The 18,504-nt window shown below is 44.3% G+C and overlaps 1 protein-coding gene across 5 annotated transcripts in view; it reads right to left on the minus strand.

The window, feature by feature from the left end:
• Window positions 1-18,504, minus strand: part of TECPR2 (tectonin beta-propeller repeat containing 2) — a 104,253-nt gene that overhangs the window by 15,661 nt on the left and 70,088 nt on the right. Inside the window, exon 18 of one of the 5 annotated variants that reach the window (XM_087447912.1) lies at window positions 16,392-17,698. The exons of the other annotated variants lie outside the window; for them this stretch is intronic. Coding sequence (XP_087304038.1) covers window positions 17,627-17,698 — 72 coding nt within the window. The 3' untranslated portion in view covers window positions 16,392-17,626. Of the gene's footprint in view, window positions 1-16,391; window positions 17,699-18,504 lie in introns of those variants that run through there. 5 annotated transcript variants of the gene reach the window in all.

The raw sequence follows: 18,504 nt of genomic DNA on the forward strand, positions 1-18,504 counted from the left end.
AATGGGAGAAAATATTTGCAAATCACATATCTGATAAGGGTCTACTATCCAGAATAAATAAAGAACTCTTACCAGAATAAATAAAGAACTCTTACAACTCAACAACAAAAGGACAAACAACCCAATTAAAAAATGGGCAAAGGACTTGAACAGACATTTCTCCAAAGAAGATATACAAATGGCCAGCAAGCATATGGAAAGATGTTCAATATCAATAGTTATTAGGGAAGTGCAAATCAAAACCACAATGCAATACCACTTCACTAGGATGACGACAAAAAAGAAAATGGAAAATAACAAGTCATTGGAGAGGATGTAGAGAAATAGGAACTTGCCTACATTGCTGACAGGAATGTAAAATGGTGCAGCCTCTGTGGAAAACAGTTTGGCAGTTTCCCAAAAGGTTAAATACAGAATTACGGTATGACTCAGAAATCCCACTCCTAGATATACACCAAAAGAAATGGAAAAGATTTTCAAACAAAACTACACGAATGTTCATAGCAACACTCTTCACAATACACAAAAGGTGGAAACAACCCAAATGTCCATCAACTGAGGAATGGATAAACAAAATGTGGTAAAGAATATCACTCAGAATAAAAAGGAAAGAAGTACTGATACTGAAACAATATGGAGGAACCTTGAAAACATGATGCTGAGTGAAAGAAGCCAGTCACAAAAGGCCACATATTGTATGAGTCCATTCATGTGAAGTGTCCAGAAGAGGACAATTCCTATAGAGAGAAAGCAGACTAGAGGCTGCCAGGGACTGGGGGAGGGAGCAATGGAGAGTGACTGCTCCCGGGTACAGCGTTTCCCTAAAACCTGATGAAAATGTTCTGGAACTAGACAGTGATGAAGGTCGCACAACACTATGAATGTACTAAATGCCACTAACGGTAAATTTTATGTTATGTGTATTTTACCACAATTTTTTTAAAAAGAAAAAATTGACAAGCCTTGGTTGTGACAATGTACAGTTGTTTTGCAAGATGTTATCATTGGGGGAAATTGGGTAAAGGGTACAGAGGATCTCTATTATTTCTTACAAATGCATGTGAATCTGCAATTATCTCAATAAAAATTTCAATTAAAAAAAAGAAGTAGACAGCCTAAAAATTTGGCTTATCCTATTTAAAACTATAAAAATGAAAAAAAAGAATGAAGGTTGCAACTGTAAAATGGAGTAAATAAGGAATTTAAGATTTAAAAATCATTTGGAAATACTAAAAAATTATGTATAGTCTTGGTGTGCCTCCAAAGATCGTGAGTGTGTGTGTGCGCGCACACGCGTGTGCCTGCTCCTGCTTATTTTTAAGCGTCCTTTAAAGTTGAGTTACAAGGTGAGTTATGGGAAGGAAGCCACACCCCCTTTCTGGAAGCACCCAGTGATTTAATTACAGCCATCAACATGCTTTGATATTTACAAATCAAAGGGGCTGCTCAGGGCTGTTAAGTTTCCCTTAAACAAGACCTCACGGGGTGGGGGTGGTGCTGGGGGGAATCAAGCTGCTATCCCATGTTCTCAAAAGTCAAACACTCATTACCAATTATTATGAACAAGTTAAGACCACATTTTATTTATTCTAAGCCACCCATATTATAGAATAAACCATTACTCTTTCTCATTAATCAAGAGATTCTCCAGACAGAATTTATTTTATGCACTGAGATCTTGACTAGACATAAAGTTCAAGCTAAGGAGTGAAGTTTTCACGTGATGGACTAGTCCCAAACTGCCATTCAAAGGCCCTGCTGCTGGGTCCAGTGCCCACCCGGGGCCACAATGACTGTCCTCAGGTTAGGGATTCACCTTAGTTGTCAGGTGTACTGAAAAGACTGCTTAGCTTAGATAACATGAGCCAGAAACGGGACAGGTTCTGGGTTTCCTGGAATCCAGACAAGCTTGTTTTTTGAGTTATATACAGTACTTGTTAACTCTGGCTCCAATTTTCTCATCTAGTACATTCCCCCAAGAAGTTGGACTACAGCCACTAGGTGAGTTGTGGTAGGACCACACACTCCTAGGAGAAATGATTCTGGTAACTACAAACAACGGAGAGCCTGCCGCAGGTGGTTCCCGCTGCCCGTTACCCACACGTCCAGTGGTGAAAGCCACAGGCAGAGAAAAGTGTGCCACCCAGAAGTTGTCCACCCCTCACCCAGCGATTTTCACTGGAGTCTGTTTTTGATCTGGTTTTACAAGACTGCACACTCCACGAGGGCAGGACTCTGCCTGCCTCGTCCAGTGCCTCGCACGGCCCCTGATACACAGTAGGTTCTTTATGTCTAGTCATTCAGTGTGCAAAGACATGAATGTCAGGACTCAGCCACTTGGGGTGTGCTGCCTAGACCACTTCAGGGGCCTCCTAATTGGTCTCCCCATGGCAAACCATCCTACCGGGGGCTGCAGAATAATCTGTGCTGGACATGTGACTGCCTTGCACCACTGGCCGCGGTCCCCACTATCTGCAGGGTAACTCCCGTTCCTGTGGCACTCCACCCTCCACCAGCGGGCGTCACCCCCCACTTTCTGGCCTCATGGTTGGCTCGGTCCCACAGCACTGGGCTTGGGCTCTAAGCAAACAGGGCTTCTCACCTTCCCAGCTTATTTACATTACTCTGCCTGGACACCCCCTTGTGAGACTGCTGACGACACCCTCCCTGCTCTGCAAAGCCCAGCTCATGAACTGCCTGCTTCCTCAGTTTTCTGAAGGACCCCTGTCCCCATCTACCAGTCCAAAGGAGCCCCTATTCAGGATCATCCCACTGGGCCTTCTCCAGTGCACCCTCCTCACCTCACTCCCTTCTAGCCCAGGCAGACTTGGAGGGAATCGGAAATGCTTTTCATTTTCACAACCCGTTGAGCTCCAAGGGTGGCGGGGTTTCACAGAGCCCTTGCTCAAGAAATGTCCATGAAATTGGCATTCCAGGGGACAGCAAGGCCCAGGTAAGTCCGAACAATAATTTGGAGAGGGAGGGCAGTACAACTAACTCCAGGCTCAAGAGAAAACAGTGCCTCCTACTAACAAAAACGCTGGCTTTTCTGTTTCAAGAGCTCTCCAAAAACGATTTGGGGCTGAAAGGGATCCTGGAGACCAGCTAAACCCAACTCCCTCATATTCTGGGTGAGCAAACCGACACCGAGAAGTGAGGGGACCTGCCCATGGCAGAGCTGAGTCTAGAACTGAGGTGTCCGGGGGCTCAGACCAGAGTTCTCCAAGCCTCCTTCCAGCAAGCTGAGCCTTTACCTAAGGAACGAACACACACACAGATACACACACACACACACACACCCCTCAGCCAGAATGTGAATAAATCCAGTCTATAAGAAAAAAAATTTGAAAATTTTACAGCCAATGGACATGTTTATCTAGACAGATCATTTTGGAATGGACCTTATGTGAACCTGGATGAAATTCAGCAGGAACATTTCAGGAACACCGAGGTGGATTAATCAGAGAGCCTGCAAAGCAGCACAAATCACACTGGAAAGACACCTTCTGGAAACAAGCCCTAACCCAAAGGCGCTGTGGTCATCAAAGTGGCCAGCTGCGCTTTCTACATGCCTTTGCTTCCCCTCCAGGTTGTCTCCCTCTCTGTTTTAATTAACCTTTAATCCACCTAACATTTGTGAGACATTGCAAACTTTATTTTCCCTCGAGGATTTGCAGTGTGCACCGAGTACCCCAATGTTGTAGTAAAGCTCGCAGGGGCCACTGAGGCACGGCGTTGTTTGGTCCTTTGTCACACAGCCCCCACAGTTGTTGTACTCTCTGACTGGTGTTTGGTTTTTTGAGTTCTTCTGTGTTTTCCCCTGTAGCAGATCCTCTTGCTGCTTCTATTCCTTCTACTTTTAGATAAGTTTGTAAACCAGACACTGATGTTAACAGGCCTGTATTTAAAGTACCAGTAGGCTCTCAGGCGAGCAAGGGCCAAGGAGCTGGGAGGCCTGGACACTGCCGTCTTTTCCTCCGACTCAGTGTGTGACCCGGAGCAGATCCCCTCCCCCTGGGCTCTGTGTCCTCAGCAAGAGGGTGAGCCAGATGACCTCGAGGCTCCCCTGACTGGGTTTTCACGCTCTGACTCTGAGGCATGGCGGCCCCAGGGCCTGCTGTGCCAAGTCCTTGGTCCTCATTGCCCCACAGACCAGCAGTCCACCATCTGAGGCCCAAGGAGCTCTGGCTCTACAAGCTGCCCTAGGATCCCTGTGGAAGGCACCTGGGCAGTTTCACAGGAGCAGCTCTCCTGTTATTTGTTCAACACATTTGGCATAAGTGCAAGATTTTATTGGAAGAATGAGTTCTACTGCTAAAATTGTTTGAAAACTGCCGACCTAGCTGAGTGAAGCTACTGGATGCTGGGTTCTGGACAACAGGACAGTTCCTCTGCTTCTTTCTTCTTCTAGTCAGCAAAGACGACTGGACGACTGTGCCCAGCTGTGGTCAGTGTGGCAGTGACACGGGAAGACTGCAGAAACCTTTTCCCAGCTGCACTGGCCCCTAGTGTCTCCGACAGCTTATCATACACAGCAGCTGCTCAGACAGATGCCCTGGCGCCGAGGCCCTGCGCACCGGCTGCTGCACAGGCCAGCTCTGGGACTGGCCCACTGGAGGAGTGACGCCCAGACAGCAAATGTCCCCCGACATGACCTTTTGGCTTGTTCCTCTGAGATCACATGCAGACCCTTCCTGGTGCTCACATTTTTTTCGGGGCACACGCATGTCAGCTGGGACAGGGTGCCTGGATCTTTGTTTAAAACACGGGGTCATCCAGATGTTAGAGACTGACGAGCCTGCTGCTGGGCTTGAGCAGCCCATCTGTACCCTGGAGGTCCTTCCTTCACAGCCTTCCAGAGCAAGAGGTTAGAGTCAAACATCCCAGAGAAGGGAAATATTTCTTAGGAACAGGATTTGAGGAGAAGATAGCTCAAAAACATCAGGTGTTCAAATGGAGCGACAGGAAAAAAGGCAACATGGGAAAAAAATCAAGGAAGTGGCAAAAACAATTTAATTTTCCTCAAAATGGGGCTGTTACGTCCAACAAGAGCATTAGACACCATTTTTGGAGTCTTACCCCTTCACTTGTGGGCAGCACCGCTGTGTTCACCAAACACCTCAGTGTAATGGGGAGCCCCAACAACACCTCACACCACTCAGAGACGTTCTGAGAGGCAAGGGACGCGGACATCCTCTGAGGAGCGATAACACCAGAAGTGTGAGTCGGAAGGGATGACCGACACCCACGGTCCTCAGCATTAGGAATGTCAGGACCACTCGTGGAACTCTGACCCAGAGCCTCCTGAGCAATGACAACAGAACTCACACACACATCTACCTCTCACTCCCTTCTGAAGCAACGCTCCAGTGAGAGAGAGAGAGTTAAAAATAAGGTTCAAATCTCACAAGGATAGGGAGAATGAGAGTAGAAAACAGCCACACAACTCTGGAAGCTGGAAAGTGGCGGGCGAGTGGTAAATGCCTTGGAGGGCCTGGAAGGCCAAAAGCAACTGACCCCAGGGACTCCCCAGCAAACAGCCAACAGCCAACAGCCAAGCAGACTGTCGTGCAGAGAGCCCAGGCAACAAGCTCCATGGATGCTCTCAGGGCTTCCAATCAGCCTTCTGTGCCGCACACTTATGACCATGATCACCAACATCTTAGGAAAGCCTCTGCCGTGGAGAAGTCAAGAGAGAGACAGAAACAGACAACTCAGGGATGTGGAGACCGCGCAGGAAAAGAAACTTCCAACATCCTTGAGGACAAGAGACGATTTGACAACCGTGAAACAGCAACAGGAACTTCCAGAAATTAAAACATGATCACAAAATAATCCAACAGAAGGTCTGTAGGCTAACGTTTAAAACGTCTTCTAGAAAGTAGGATAAAAGTTTCAAGAGATAGAAAACAGAAGAGAAAAGGTGAGAAAAGTGGAGGGCAGTTTAGGAAGTCCCTGGTACATAAGCAGGACCCTTGGAAGGAGCAAAGAGAGAAACAGGAGGGACAGACGCAGGAGGGGACGGCCAGCAGGATAACAGGATGCCTCCCAGAACAAAGGTCACGAGCTCCAGGCTGAAAGGGCTCGCTACACAAACAACAACCAGGCCCTCCCCCGGGCACATCACTGTCTATCTGTTCTCAGGACACTGGGAACAAAGAGATCTTACAAACTGCTAGAGAGAAAACAGGTCAAATATCAAGGATCAGGCATCAGAATGGCTTCAGATTCTCAATAGCAATACTGGACGCCAGGAGATGGAGGAAAATCTTCAAAATTCTAAAGGAAAATTATTTCCAACTTAGACTGCTGTACCCAACCAAGGTCAAGGGTGAACATGGGCAGAAAACTCTTTAGACATGCAATGTCTCCAAAAGTTACTCATCATGAACCCTTCTCAGGAACCAACTGGAGGATAAACTCCACCAGAAACAAGAAAGAAGACACGGGGTCCAGGAGGGGGATCTAACAAACGAGGGAGGCAAAGGGCGATCCCAGGTCGACAGGGTGACCAGGCCAGACTGGAGATGGCCAAAGCATTCAGGAGAGATCTCTCCACGAGGATGAACTGGATAGAGCCTGATGTGTCCAAGTGTATGGAGAGGAAACTGAAACAACTGGCAGAGTTTGGGGTTGAATGTGTAAAACCATATAGAAAACTAGATGGAAAAACAAGACAATTATCAAGTCAAGGGAAAACAGAGAGTCGTACAGATAAGAAAATGAAGCATAGCGTACTCCCTGGCCCAGTTGTGAAGAGCATGTACCCCGTCACGGCACTGCAGAAGAGCATGTACCCCGTCACGGCACTGCAGAAGAGCATGTACCCCGTCACGGCACTGCAGAAGAGCATGTACCCCGTCGTGGCACTGCAGAAGAGCATGAACCTCGTCACAGTACTGCAGAAGAGCATGAACCCCGTCACGGCACTGCAGAAGAGCATGTACCCCGTCACGGCACTGCAAATGCCGAGCAGAGCTGTGGCTATGGGAGGATGGAGGCAGGAAGGCAGGATGCATGGCTGGGGGGACAAGGTGACGAAGGAGCTCTGCATCCTTCTCTTCCAGCGGGAAGTCAACTGAAAACACCTAGAGCTAAAAGAACCGAGAAATATCTCCTGTTAAAAAAGAAACAAGAAGCCCAAAATGGAGTCACTTGTGCTAAGCCTCATGTTAGCAAACCAAGACTTAATACCTAACCTAACTGCAGTGTCAGCCTCTCCCAGGAATGTGATCTTTAACCAGTCCATCTGGAATTACCTGATCAGCACTAGTGAGGTCATCTGCCCAACAGACCTCCACCTTCCCCCAGAGTAAAGTGACCTTGCCCGAAACAATCCTTTCTTTTGTTTATGACTTCTTTGTCCCATCCCCTTTCTGCCTTTAAAAATCTTCCATTTTGTACAGCTCCTCAGAGCTCCTTTCTATTTGCTAGATGGATGCTGCCCAATTCATGAATCGTTAATAAAGCCAACTAGACCTCCAAATTTACTCAGTTGAATTTTGTTTTTTAACACTCCCTAAGCACTTATTCAGGGATATGAAGCTAAAAGAAAGTAGTTCTCTAGAGAGGGGAAAATGGGTGGGGAGACTTGTTTCTTGTAGCACAACTTGTAGAACTAGCTGACACATTAACCTAGTTACTTATGTATGTGACTTTGATTAAAATAAAAACCAACCAACCAATATGTCCAAGCCCCACTCCAGACCTGCTGAGTTTACCTAAAGGGGAGGGACCCAGGCCTGGATATTTTGAACAAAGCCTCAGATGGTCCTCCGGTGGATCGGATTCTTCACTTTAACGGTCAGGAAATGAAGGGCCAGTGAGTTTGGGTAGGTTTCCCAACATCACTTGGTCTCATATGGAAAAAAAGTACTAGTTCAGGTTCTTCTGACTTCAAGTAACAGACTCTGCCACTGGTGGGGACAGTCTTGGGTGGCAGGGCTCCAATATGCTGTTGTCTCCCTGAGCACTGTACCCTACTGTGGCGAGGAGAGGCTCTCACAGGCCTCCTGGGTGAACGCCAACATGCCGACTTCCTGCTGAGATTTCAGAGGGGGGAGAAACATGATTGTGCCCAACTAAATGGGGTCCCACAAGTCCCTGATCTTGGAGGTAAGTTTTCCCTTCATTTCATATGTACAGAAAAGTTTTTTTTGTTTTTGTGAGGAAGATTAGCCCTGAGCTAACATCTGTTGCCAATCCTCCTCTTTTTGCTGAGGAAGATTGGCCCTGAGCTAACATCTGTGCCCATCTTCCTCTACCTTATATGGGACATCACCACAGCATGGCTTGATAAGCAGTGTGTCAGTCTGCGCCTGGGATCCGAACCCGCACACCCCGGGCCACCGAAGCGGAGCGTGCGAACTTAACCACTACGCCACTGGGCCAGCCCCATGGACAGCAAGTATTTTTGAAGGAGTATTTTAGGTATTTTTTGCTATCTTGAATCTGTTGGAAAGTAGAAGAGGTGAATTAACATTTACTATGAGTTTTCTTTGTGCCAGGTACTTTATATACATTATTGAATTTCCCCTCCAAATTTTATTATGAAAAATTTGAAACAGACAAAAATGTTGAAAGAATTTTACAGGGAACACCCATATACCCACTACCAATAACGTTTTACTACACTTGCTTTTTATATATCTATCCATCTGTCCATCCACCCATCAATCCATCTTATTTTTGGATGCACCTCAAAGTAAGCTAGACATCAGTACAGTTTCCCCTAAATACTTCAACACGCTCCACAACTGTGCAGGGGCCGGTGGTGCAGGGCAATCCCATCCAGGGAATGCTCATGGCTACTGTAGCGACACACACACAAACCAGTGACTCTTAGAAAGCAGAAATTCTGGCCCCGCGCTTATAGAGCTGTGGGAGCAAGTGCCGCCAGGGTCTCAAGGTGGTCAGAGGGCTCTCACAGAGGCAGTGTTGGTGCAAGAATGGAAAAGCAAGCAGCAACATGGCAGGCAGACAGGACGGAAGGGTGTCTCAAGTCGAGGGAGCTGTGACGCATGAGCAATGACCAGAAAGGCATCATTGTGCCAGAGCACGGGGGGCTTATGGGTAGGCTGGGCCAGGGCAGCCTGTCACCAATGCAGGGCCACTGCAAAGCTTGAAGCTGGGCCGAGTGGCCTGGTCAGACTGTTTTAGGAAGGAGCCTGCTTGAAGGCTGTGACATAATTCCCTAATTATAAAAAAGATTTCCAACCAATTACAGGAAAATATGAAAAATAGAGATGAATATTATAATCACTCATAATTCCTTGATCAAAAATAGTAATCTTTGTTGTAGCTTCTTCTAGGTATTTAGTGGGATTATACTGTTTTTTGTTTTTGTTTTTTACAAAAGTGGAACCACACCATATACAGCACGTCAGAGTACACTGTAGCACAATAAGAACAGACACTGTTTACCGATTGCGTGCGAGGGGCCCCAGGCGTTGCACACACATCGTCCTTCATCCTGGCGGCAGCCGGGAGAGACAGATGGCCCTCAGGCCCCAAACAGGAGCCCCTGCACAGGAGGCCGGGTAACATTTCCAGGAAGTGGTAAAGGCCAACTCCAAAGCCACTAAAGCCACTCCACTCGGAACATTTCTCCTTATCAATACTCGCCAGCACACGATTTTTAAATGGCCTTTCAAAGTACCTCCTCAATTATTTATAACAACTGTCATGGTAGTAACTCACTAAGTGGACTCTCCACCACAAGGGTGGTGCCATGTCTGCCCCATTCCCCTCACAACTTCACCGCATGAACAGAACATAGTCAAGTTTTCACTACTATAAATGTATTGTGAGCATTTCTCCACGGGAATATAAATTCTTCTGGGAGGCAAGGTGTAAGAGTCGTAGCGGGTTTCACTGTATGAATACGTCACAATTTAACTCAGCCCCTTCACGGCAAATCCTTGGTAACATCTCCCTTAAGGAGTGGAGACCTCCTCGACACTATGTAATTAGCAATGTTTTTTTTTTCTCTTATTAGAAAACAGGGACTCTCCAATGCAACTCTGTCTACCCTCTGGCACGCTGTGCACCCCGTCCCAGAAGACGGCCATGCCCACCGCACAGGAAGGATGTGCTGTGCTGGTCCCGTCCAGCAATGAGGGGACTTGCTGTGGAGTGCTATCTATTAGGACGAGGAGAAGGATTTAACCCATGGTGTCCCAAATGAGGAGAGAGGGATCTGGTTTAATCATCCCCAGGGATAACTGCATTTTTATTTCAGCAGGGATACGAATCGTCAGAACACCCCAAAACTCTTAGAAGCAGGCACTCGGTTGTAGCCACAGAGCTTGGCTTTGGGGTGTGAGTGCCCCCCTCCTGCTGCCACCGCTCTCCCCTGGTGTGGGTGACCTAAGCCAGGTCACTGGGTGACATCAGAGGGTGGAAGGAGTAAAAGTGTCATCGAAGATTGCTTAGCACAGCCTTAGGTCGGGAGTAAAGAGAATAAAAACTCCTTTCACTGCTCTCTGTTCCGGTGTCCTGAAACAATGTTCCATTCTGATGAGTCAGTGGAAGCCCCAGTTCAGGCAGGTCTTCTGCATTACTAACACTTCTCTAACGAAAGCCTTCCTGTTGGTAGGTGTGAACTTTTCTACAGATCTTGATGTGTAAGTTACATCAAGTTGTATGTCCATCGGCAGCATGTGTGAGCACGCATTCTCACAGGTATTATCTATAATCACGTTTGTATTTTTTTTGTTCATATAGTTAAAAATACCTAAAACAGCTGAATTTATTTATTTATTTTAACAGCTTTATAGATATTTAACTCAAATACCATACAACTTACCCATTTAAAGTGTACAATTCAATGGTTTTCAGTATATTCAGAGTAGCACAACCATTACCACAGTCTATTTTAGAACATTTTCATCACTCCATAAAGAAAGCAGTCACATCCCATTCCTCCCTCCTCTCTGCCCCTGATAACCACTAATCTACTTTCTGTCTCTTTAGATTTTATTCTGGACAGTTCATATAAATGGAGTCATAAAATATGTGGTCCTTTGTGACTGGCTCCTTTCACTGAGCAAGTTTTCAGGGTTCATCCATGTTGCAGTATGTACCAGTCCTTCATTCCTTTTAATTGTCAAGTAATATATCATTGTATGGATATACCATATTTTATTTATCCATTTGTTACTTGATGGAGATTTGGGTTGTTTTCACTTTTTGACTATTATGAATAATGCTGCTATGAACATTCGTGTACAAGATTTTGTGTGGATATAGTTTTCATTTCTTTTGGGTATGTAACTAGGAGTGGAATTGCTGGGTCATACGGTAACTCTATGTTTAGCCCTTTTTTTTTTTGTGAGGAAGATCAGCCCTGAGCTAACATTTGATGCCAATCCTCCTCTTTTTGCTGAGGAAGACTGGCCCTGGGCTAACATCTGTGCCCATCCTCCTCTACTTTATATGGGACGCCGCCACAGCATGGCTTGACAAGCGGTGCATGAGTGTGTGCCTGGGATCCGAACCTGCGAACCCTCGGGCTGCTGAAGGGGAGTGCGCACACTTAACGACTACGCCACCAGGCTGGCCCCTCTCTCTTTAGCCTTTTGTGGTACTGCCTGACTGTTGTCCAAAGCAACTACCATTTTACATTCCCCCCAGCAGTGTATGAGGGTTCCAATTTCTTCACATCTTTGCCAACACTTATTATCATCTGTCTTTCTTATTACATAAAGCAGCTAAATTTAAAACAATTTTTAACATGTGAGTTTGGCCATTTGCCAGTCATGTTCATCTTGGTTTTCCAGGCAAAGCTGTAATCTAGGTAGAGCGAATGATGGGGAACCGATGGAGCCAGCCCACGTAGGAAGAGTCGCCTAGGGCTTCCCACCACGCGAAGCAAGGGCATGGGGGCTTAGGAAAGAGCGGAGTCTGCTCAGGAGGCGCAGTGGAGTGTATGCGGCGGCAGAGAAGATCTGTGTGAAAGAAGAGGTGAGGCCAAGCTGGGGTGGAGCAGCCGGACCACCCTCACCTTTCTCTCGGCACACGGCGCCCACCACGCCGTGAAACAGCACATCCTCAACTGTGCTTGCTTAGAGCCACTCTCACCCGGACAGAAAATTCTGTAACTGAAGCAGCAAACTCCAAAAAACAAGATGCTAAACACAACTATAAATATTTTCTCCAAATCTTTCCAAATGTTAGCAAGTCTGAAAACTGAGTCATTTGTTTTGAGTACTTTGTTAAAACTTCACCCCAAAACTAGAGGGAGGTTTTACCAGAGAAGAGAACGGGAAACAGAAATAGAGAAACTGTTGTTCATTTTAAAAGGTTTCTGTTGCTTCACTTCACCGTGCCCTGTAGCATTTATTCCCTGCTTCCATTTGTTTCAACTGCAAACACATCCTACACGCAGACCAAGGAGCTCAAGTTGAAGAATAAAGAAAAGGAAGTAGAAAGAAGTCTATGATCAAAACATGTAAACCCTATTTACATTCTAATACTTGGAATCAACCAAATTGTCCTGACTTTCTAAATCCTGTTAATGAAGCCTCATCTCCCCTCCCACTGCCGAACTCATCTTCACAGGACCCTCTGCAATTCTAAGATCTGGGTAGGCTTTGTCCTAAAACACCACGTGTGAGGTCACTGCGCCTGTGGCACGCCACCACGACACAGTGCTCCATCACGGCTCCTGCAGTCAGTGTCCTGGCCCACGCCCTGGTCCTCAGCGCCAAGTTGGGGTGACACACACCTGGATTCCAGCTCTGCCACCTGTTAGCTATGAGGCCTCCGGCAACTTTCTGATCCTCCCTGAGCTGGGGTTTTCTCAAAAGGGGACAGGAATAATCACGTACCGGGATGTTTAAGGACTGGATGGAAAGATGTGCAAAAGTACCTAGCTTGGCACAAGGCAAGTGCCCAGCAATAGCACCTGTGGTCACTTCTGATCTCAGCAACTGAGCAGTCAGTCCCAGCTGCCCAGGAGAAGCAGGCCCCCCTCGCAGACCATGCTAAGATGGCGGGCCTGGGTCCCAGTCTAGGCCCGGTCACTCACTAGGGCTGTGGTGCCGGACAGTCACTCAACTGTCCTGAGTAACATGTTTCCTCTGTCAAGTGGGGAGAACCACTCCCGACTCCACCTCCCGGGGTAAACACAGGGTAGGGCAGTGCTCGGAAAAGCATAGTATAAATGGCCCGTGCAAATGTAAAGCTGGACTTTTTTCCCACAGGAACCAATTTGAAAAGCATTTTGTATCTACAAATTCCACAGCAAAGTGCATTTCTTCCACAGCACGCTAAAGCTAACTGAATAAGAAAATGGGGTTCTATTCAGCGGAGCTACTCGAAATGGTTACTGTTTAACAGCCCATTTAGCAATCGCTACTTTATTCAGAGCACAGCTTTGAGGCCCTTTCATGTGAATTTGTTCTATTTTGGCCATTTTCCCGGGCAAAGCCGTTGATCACTACAATCAACAGAGCACTCCAAGTAAAGCTTTCTTCCTCCAATTTTAGCTTTGCTTCCTAGAGGTTATTCTAGAATCTAAATGGAGAAAGGAAGAAGAATTTGTGGTTTCACGCAGTCCTCGATGTAGCTCTGGCTAAGCTGCAACTCAGCCAGGTGCCTGAGAGGCCCCACAGCTGCAGAGAGGCGCACAAGCAGAGCCAAGGCTGCCTGCTGCCCACGGCTCACTGCCCAGCCCCACTCCTGCATCCTGGCCTCTGGCTCGGGAAAAGGCTGAGGCCAAGCACACACTCCAACCCACTCAACAACATCCTTCGCCATCACCCATCCTGCAGACCTTCGACCCAGCAGCCCTTTACTGACCCTGGTACAGCTCTGTGCTGGGACCCTACACACCTTTACAGTCCAAGATTCCTCTAGGTCTCCCACAGGTGCATGATAAATGTGACAAATACCGCTTGGAACTATCAGAGGAATATCACTAGCAAGCAGAGCACCGTGCACAAGATAGTGTGGAAGAATAAAAATTAGAGTGGAAATAGATGAACTAGAGAATAGAAAAATAGAGAAAAATTAACAAAACCAAAAGACAGTTTTTGAAAAGATCAACAAAATTGACAAACCTTTAGCGAGATTAACTAAGAAAAAAAGAGAGAAGACTCAAATTACTAAAATCAGAAACGAAAGAAGGGACACAACCACCAACCTTATAGAAGTAAAAAGGTTTCTAAGGGAATACTATTCAACAAGTGGATGCCGATAAACTAGATAACATAGATGAAATGAATAAATTCATAGAAAGACATCAACTACTCAAATTGAATCAAGAAGAAACAGAAAATTCTGAATAGACCAATAACAAGTAGAGACTGAATTAGTAATCAAAGAATACCCCAGAAAGAAAAACCCAGGCCTACACTGTGGAATTCTAACAAATGCTTAAGAATAATTAACACCAGTCTCTCAGAAACTCTTCCAAAAAATATAAGAGAAGGAAACACTTCCTAACTCATCTAAAAGGCCAGCATTACCCTGATACCAAAACAGACACAAGATAACAAAACCAAAGACCAATCTCCCTCATGAATATGGACACAAAAATCCTCAACAAAATACTAGCAAACCAAACCTAGCAACACATACAAAGGATTATACATCATGACCAGGTAGGATTTATCTCAGAAATAAAAGATGATTCAACATACAAGTCAATCAATATAATACATCATATTAACAAAGGAGAAAACCCACATCATCATCTCAATAGATGTAAAAAAAGCACTTGACAAAATCCAACACTCTTTCATGATAAAAACACTCAACAAACTAGGAATAGAAGGGAATTTCGTCCATCTGAAAAAGGGCATCTACAAAAAACACACAGCTAACATCATTATTTAATGGTGAAAGGCTGGATGCTTTCTCCTAAGGTGAGGAACAAGACAAGGATAGCCACTCTCTCCACTTCTATTCAACACTGTACAGGAGATTCTAGCCAGGGCAATCAGGCAAGACAATGAAATAAAAGACACCCAGATAGGAAAGGAAGAAGTAAAACTATCTCTATTTGTAGACGATATGATCTTGTATAAATCCTAAAGAATCTACAAAAAAAGTTACTAGAATAAACAGTTTACCAAGGTTTCCAGATACAAGATCAATATACAAAAACTTATACTAGCAATGAACAATCTGAAAATGGAATTAAGAAAACAATTTCATTTATAATAGCATCAAAAAGAATAAAAGACAGGAATAAATTTAACAAAAGTAGTATAAAACATAGACTCTGAAAACCATAAAACTGTCTAAAGAAATTAAAGAATATCTGAATAAACGCAAAGACATCCCATGTTCGTGCACTGGAAGATTTAATACTGTTAAGATGGCAATATTTCCCCAATCGCTCTACAGATTCAACACAATCCCTATCAAAATCCCAGTTGACTTTTTTTTGCAGAAATTGACAAACCAATCCTAAAATTCATATAAATATGTGAAGGAGACAGAGCAGCCAAAGCAATCTTATAAAAGAAAAATCATTTCCTGATTTCAAAATTTACGACAAAGCTACATAATCAGCACTGTGCAAAACTGGCATAATGATAGATATACAGATCACTGGAACAGAGCTAAGAGTCAGGTAATAAATCCTTACACTATGATCAATTGATTTTGACAAGGCTGTTAAGACAATTTAACAGGGAAAGAATAGTCTTTTCAATAAATGGTGCTGGCATAATTGGATATCCACATATAAAAGAATGAATTTGGATACCTTCCTCACACCATATACAAAAATTAACTCAAAAGAAATCAAACACCTAAATGTAAGAATTAGAACTATAAAACTTCTAGAAGAAAACATAGGTCTAAATCTTCGTGACCTTGGATCAGGCAATGGTTCTTAGATAGGACACCAAAAGCACAAGCAACTAAAGAAAAACATGGACAAATTGGACTTCAGCAAAATAAAAAACTTTCGTGCATCAAAGGACACCATAAAGAAAGCGAAAAGACAACCCAGAGAATGGGAGAAATATTTGTAAATCATATATCTGGTAAGGGTCTAGTATCCAGAATACATAAAGAAGTCTTACAACTCAACAATAAAAAGACAAATAACCCAATTAAAATATGAACAAAGCATTTGAAAATATAGTTCTCCAAAGAAGATATACAAATGACAATAAACACATGAAAAGAGGCTCAATATAATTAGTCATTGGGGAAATGCAAATCAAAACCACAATGACATGGGGATGTAATATATAGCATGGTGACTATAATTAATAATATTATATTGCATATTTGAAAGTTGCCATGAGGGTAGATCTTAAAAGTTCTCATCACAAGAAAAAAATTTGTAATTAAGTATCATGACAGATGTTAACTAGACATATTGTGGTGATCATTTCGCAATATACACAAATATCGAATCATTACGTTGTACACCTGAAACTAATATAATGTTTATATGTCAATTACATCTCAATTAAAAAAAAAATTGAATTACAACAAAAAGTGCCAATTTGGATCAGATCAGCTTTCCTTTCTTTACAGAAATGCTCAAATATAAATTGGAACTTTCAGTAACCCGCACAATGTACAAAGTAATCTTTCCTGTTTCAATAAAATTTTTACCCTGTAAGAAAAAAAAATACAATGAGATACCACTTTACACCTACTAGGATGGCTAGAATAAAAAAATTGGTCAAGAAAAATTTTTTGGTGAGGATATGGAGAAATTAGAACCCTTATACATTGCTGGTGGGAATGTAAAATGATGTAGCCACTGTGGAAAACAGTTTGGCACTTCCTTAAAAAGTTAAACATATAATCATCATATGACCCTGCAATTCCACTTAAAGTTATATACCCAATAGAATTGAAAACGTATGTCCACACAAAGACTCGTACACAAATGTTCATAGACACATTATTCATAGCAGCCAAAAAGTAGGAACAGCCCAAATGTCCATCAACTGAAGAATAGACAGACAAAATGTGGTCTATCCAAACAATGGAATATTATACAGTCACAAAAAGGAATGAAGTACTAATATAGGCCACAACATGGATGAACTTTGAAAACATGATGCTAAGTGAAAGACGGCAGACAAAAAAAGGCCACATATTGTATTATCCCATTTATATGAAATAGGCAAATCCAGAATAGGCAAATGCATAGAAATAGAAAGTAGATTAGTGGCTGCCAGAGGTTAAGGCGGGTGGGGGTTCCAGGAGAAAAGGGAGTGACTACTAATGGGAACAGGTTTCTTTCTGGGGTGGTGAAAAAGTTCCAGAATTGGACAATAATAATTGTTGCATAACTGTGTGAATATACTAAAAACCACTGAGTTGCATACTGTAAAAGGGTGAACTATAACTCTTTAAAGAAATATACAGCTGTTAGAATAAAAAAAAAAAGGACAGTGTTGACAATGACACACCAAAGCAGTCAGGCAACAAGGAGGTGCCCTGTTGACGGAGAATTTAGGAACAGCAGTGGAACTGACTGTAAGTCGGCCTGCCCTCCACTGTCCTCATGCACTAGCAGTGCTCAACAATGCCCGCGAGGCAACAGTCCTCTCTGCCGGGTGGACCGCTCCCCCCGTGCTGCTGTCAGCGCACCACCGTGAGCAGAGGAAAAGCGAGCACGTGTTATCATTCATCACGAGTAACCTCATGTTTGCACAGGGCTTTCTAACTCACCAAGTGTCGGCACAGACATCGTTCTACTCACTTCCCCATGACCCTGTGAAGAAGGAAGAGCCATATGGAGCCTCCCTGGGGCCATGACCGCTAACCAGTGGCCTTAAAGAACCCTGGACCTGACTCCTGTTCAACTCCAGGGTCTCCCAGCACACGCCCCATGTCTGAGGGGCAGGACTGGTGGTCCTCATGATCAGCCCTGCACCTTACCCCTTCACTTCTGCCACCCCATCCCTGGGGGTTCGTGATGCCCAAAATGTAGACAGTTGTGAACACAGGCATTTACCCAAACCCTTGGTTCCCTTCCTGTCTCCATTTAAGTATTTTTTGTTCAAGGACTATCCTATCCACTCTTGCCTCGCTGTTGCCTCTGCATATGGCAACTTCATGTTTTTTCCAACAAAGTCACAAAATGGGGACTAGCAGGAGTTGGAGCAAATAACTCTCACTGAATCACAGGCCCTAATTACACATTTTAACAGAAATATACTTAGCATAGCAAGCAGGCCCATTAAATACTTAAGGGTAACTGAATAGTGCACTAGAATCAGACTTCTGATTTGAGTGGTGGAACAGTCAAGAGAAAAAGAAAAACACTCAGAATATACTATAGACTGAAATACGGCAGAGGTGGGGGCCGGGGGTGGGGCAGACAGGAAATAGAATTTCTTCAGGAAAGGCACTCACAAAATGCTGATAATACATTATCTCCATGACAAGATTTTAAGTGACTTTTACTTTCTTTTCTACACTTTTGGGTATTGGTTGATTTTTTTTTTTTAAATAATGCTCATTTTGCAAAAAGTTATAAACAAAATATTTTTGAGAAAAGAAAAAACTTCATGTTGG

The sequence above is a fragment of the Ceratotherium simum genome, chromosome 24 (assembly GCF_057802395.1).
Source record: "Ceratotherium simum simum isolate JZ-2026a chromosome 24, ASM5780239v1, whole genome shotgun sequence".
In the NCBI taxonomy this organism is placed as follows: Eukaryota; Metazoa; Chordata; class Mammalia; order Perissodactyla; family Rhinocerotidae; genus Ceratotherium; species Ceratotherium simum.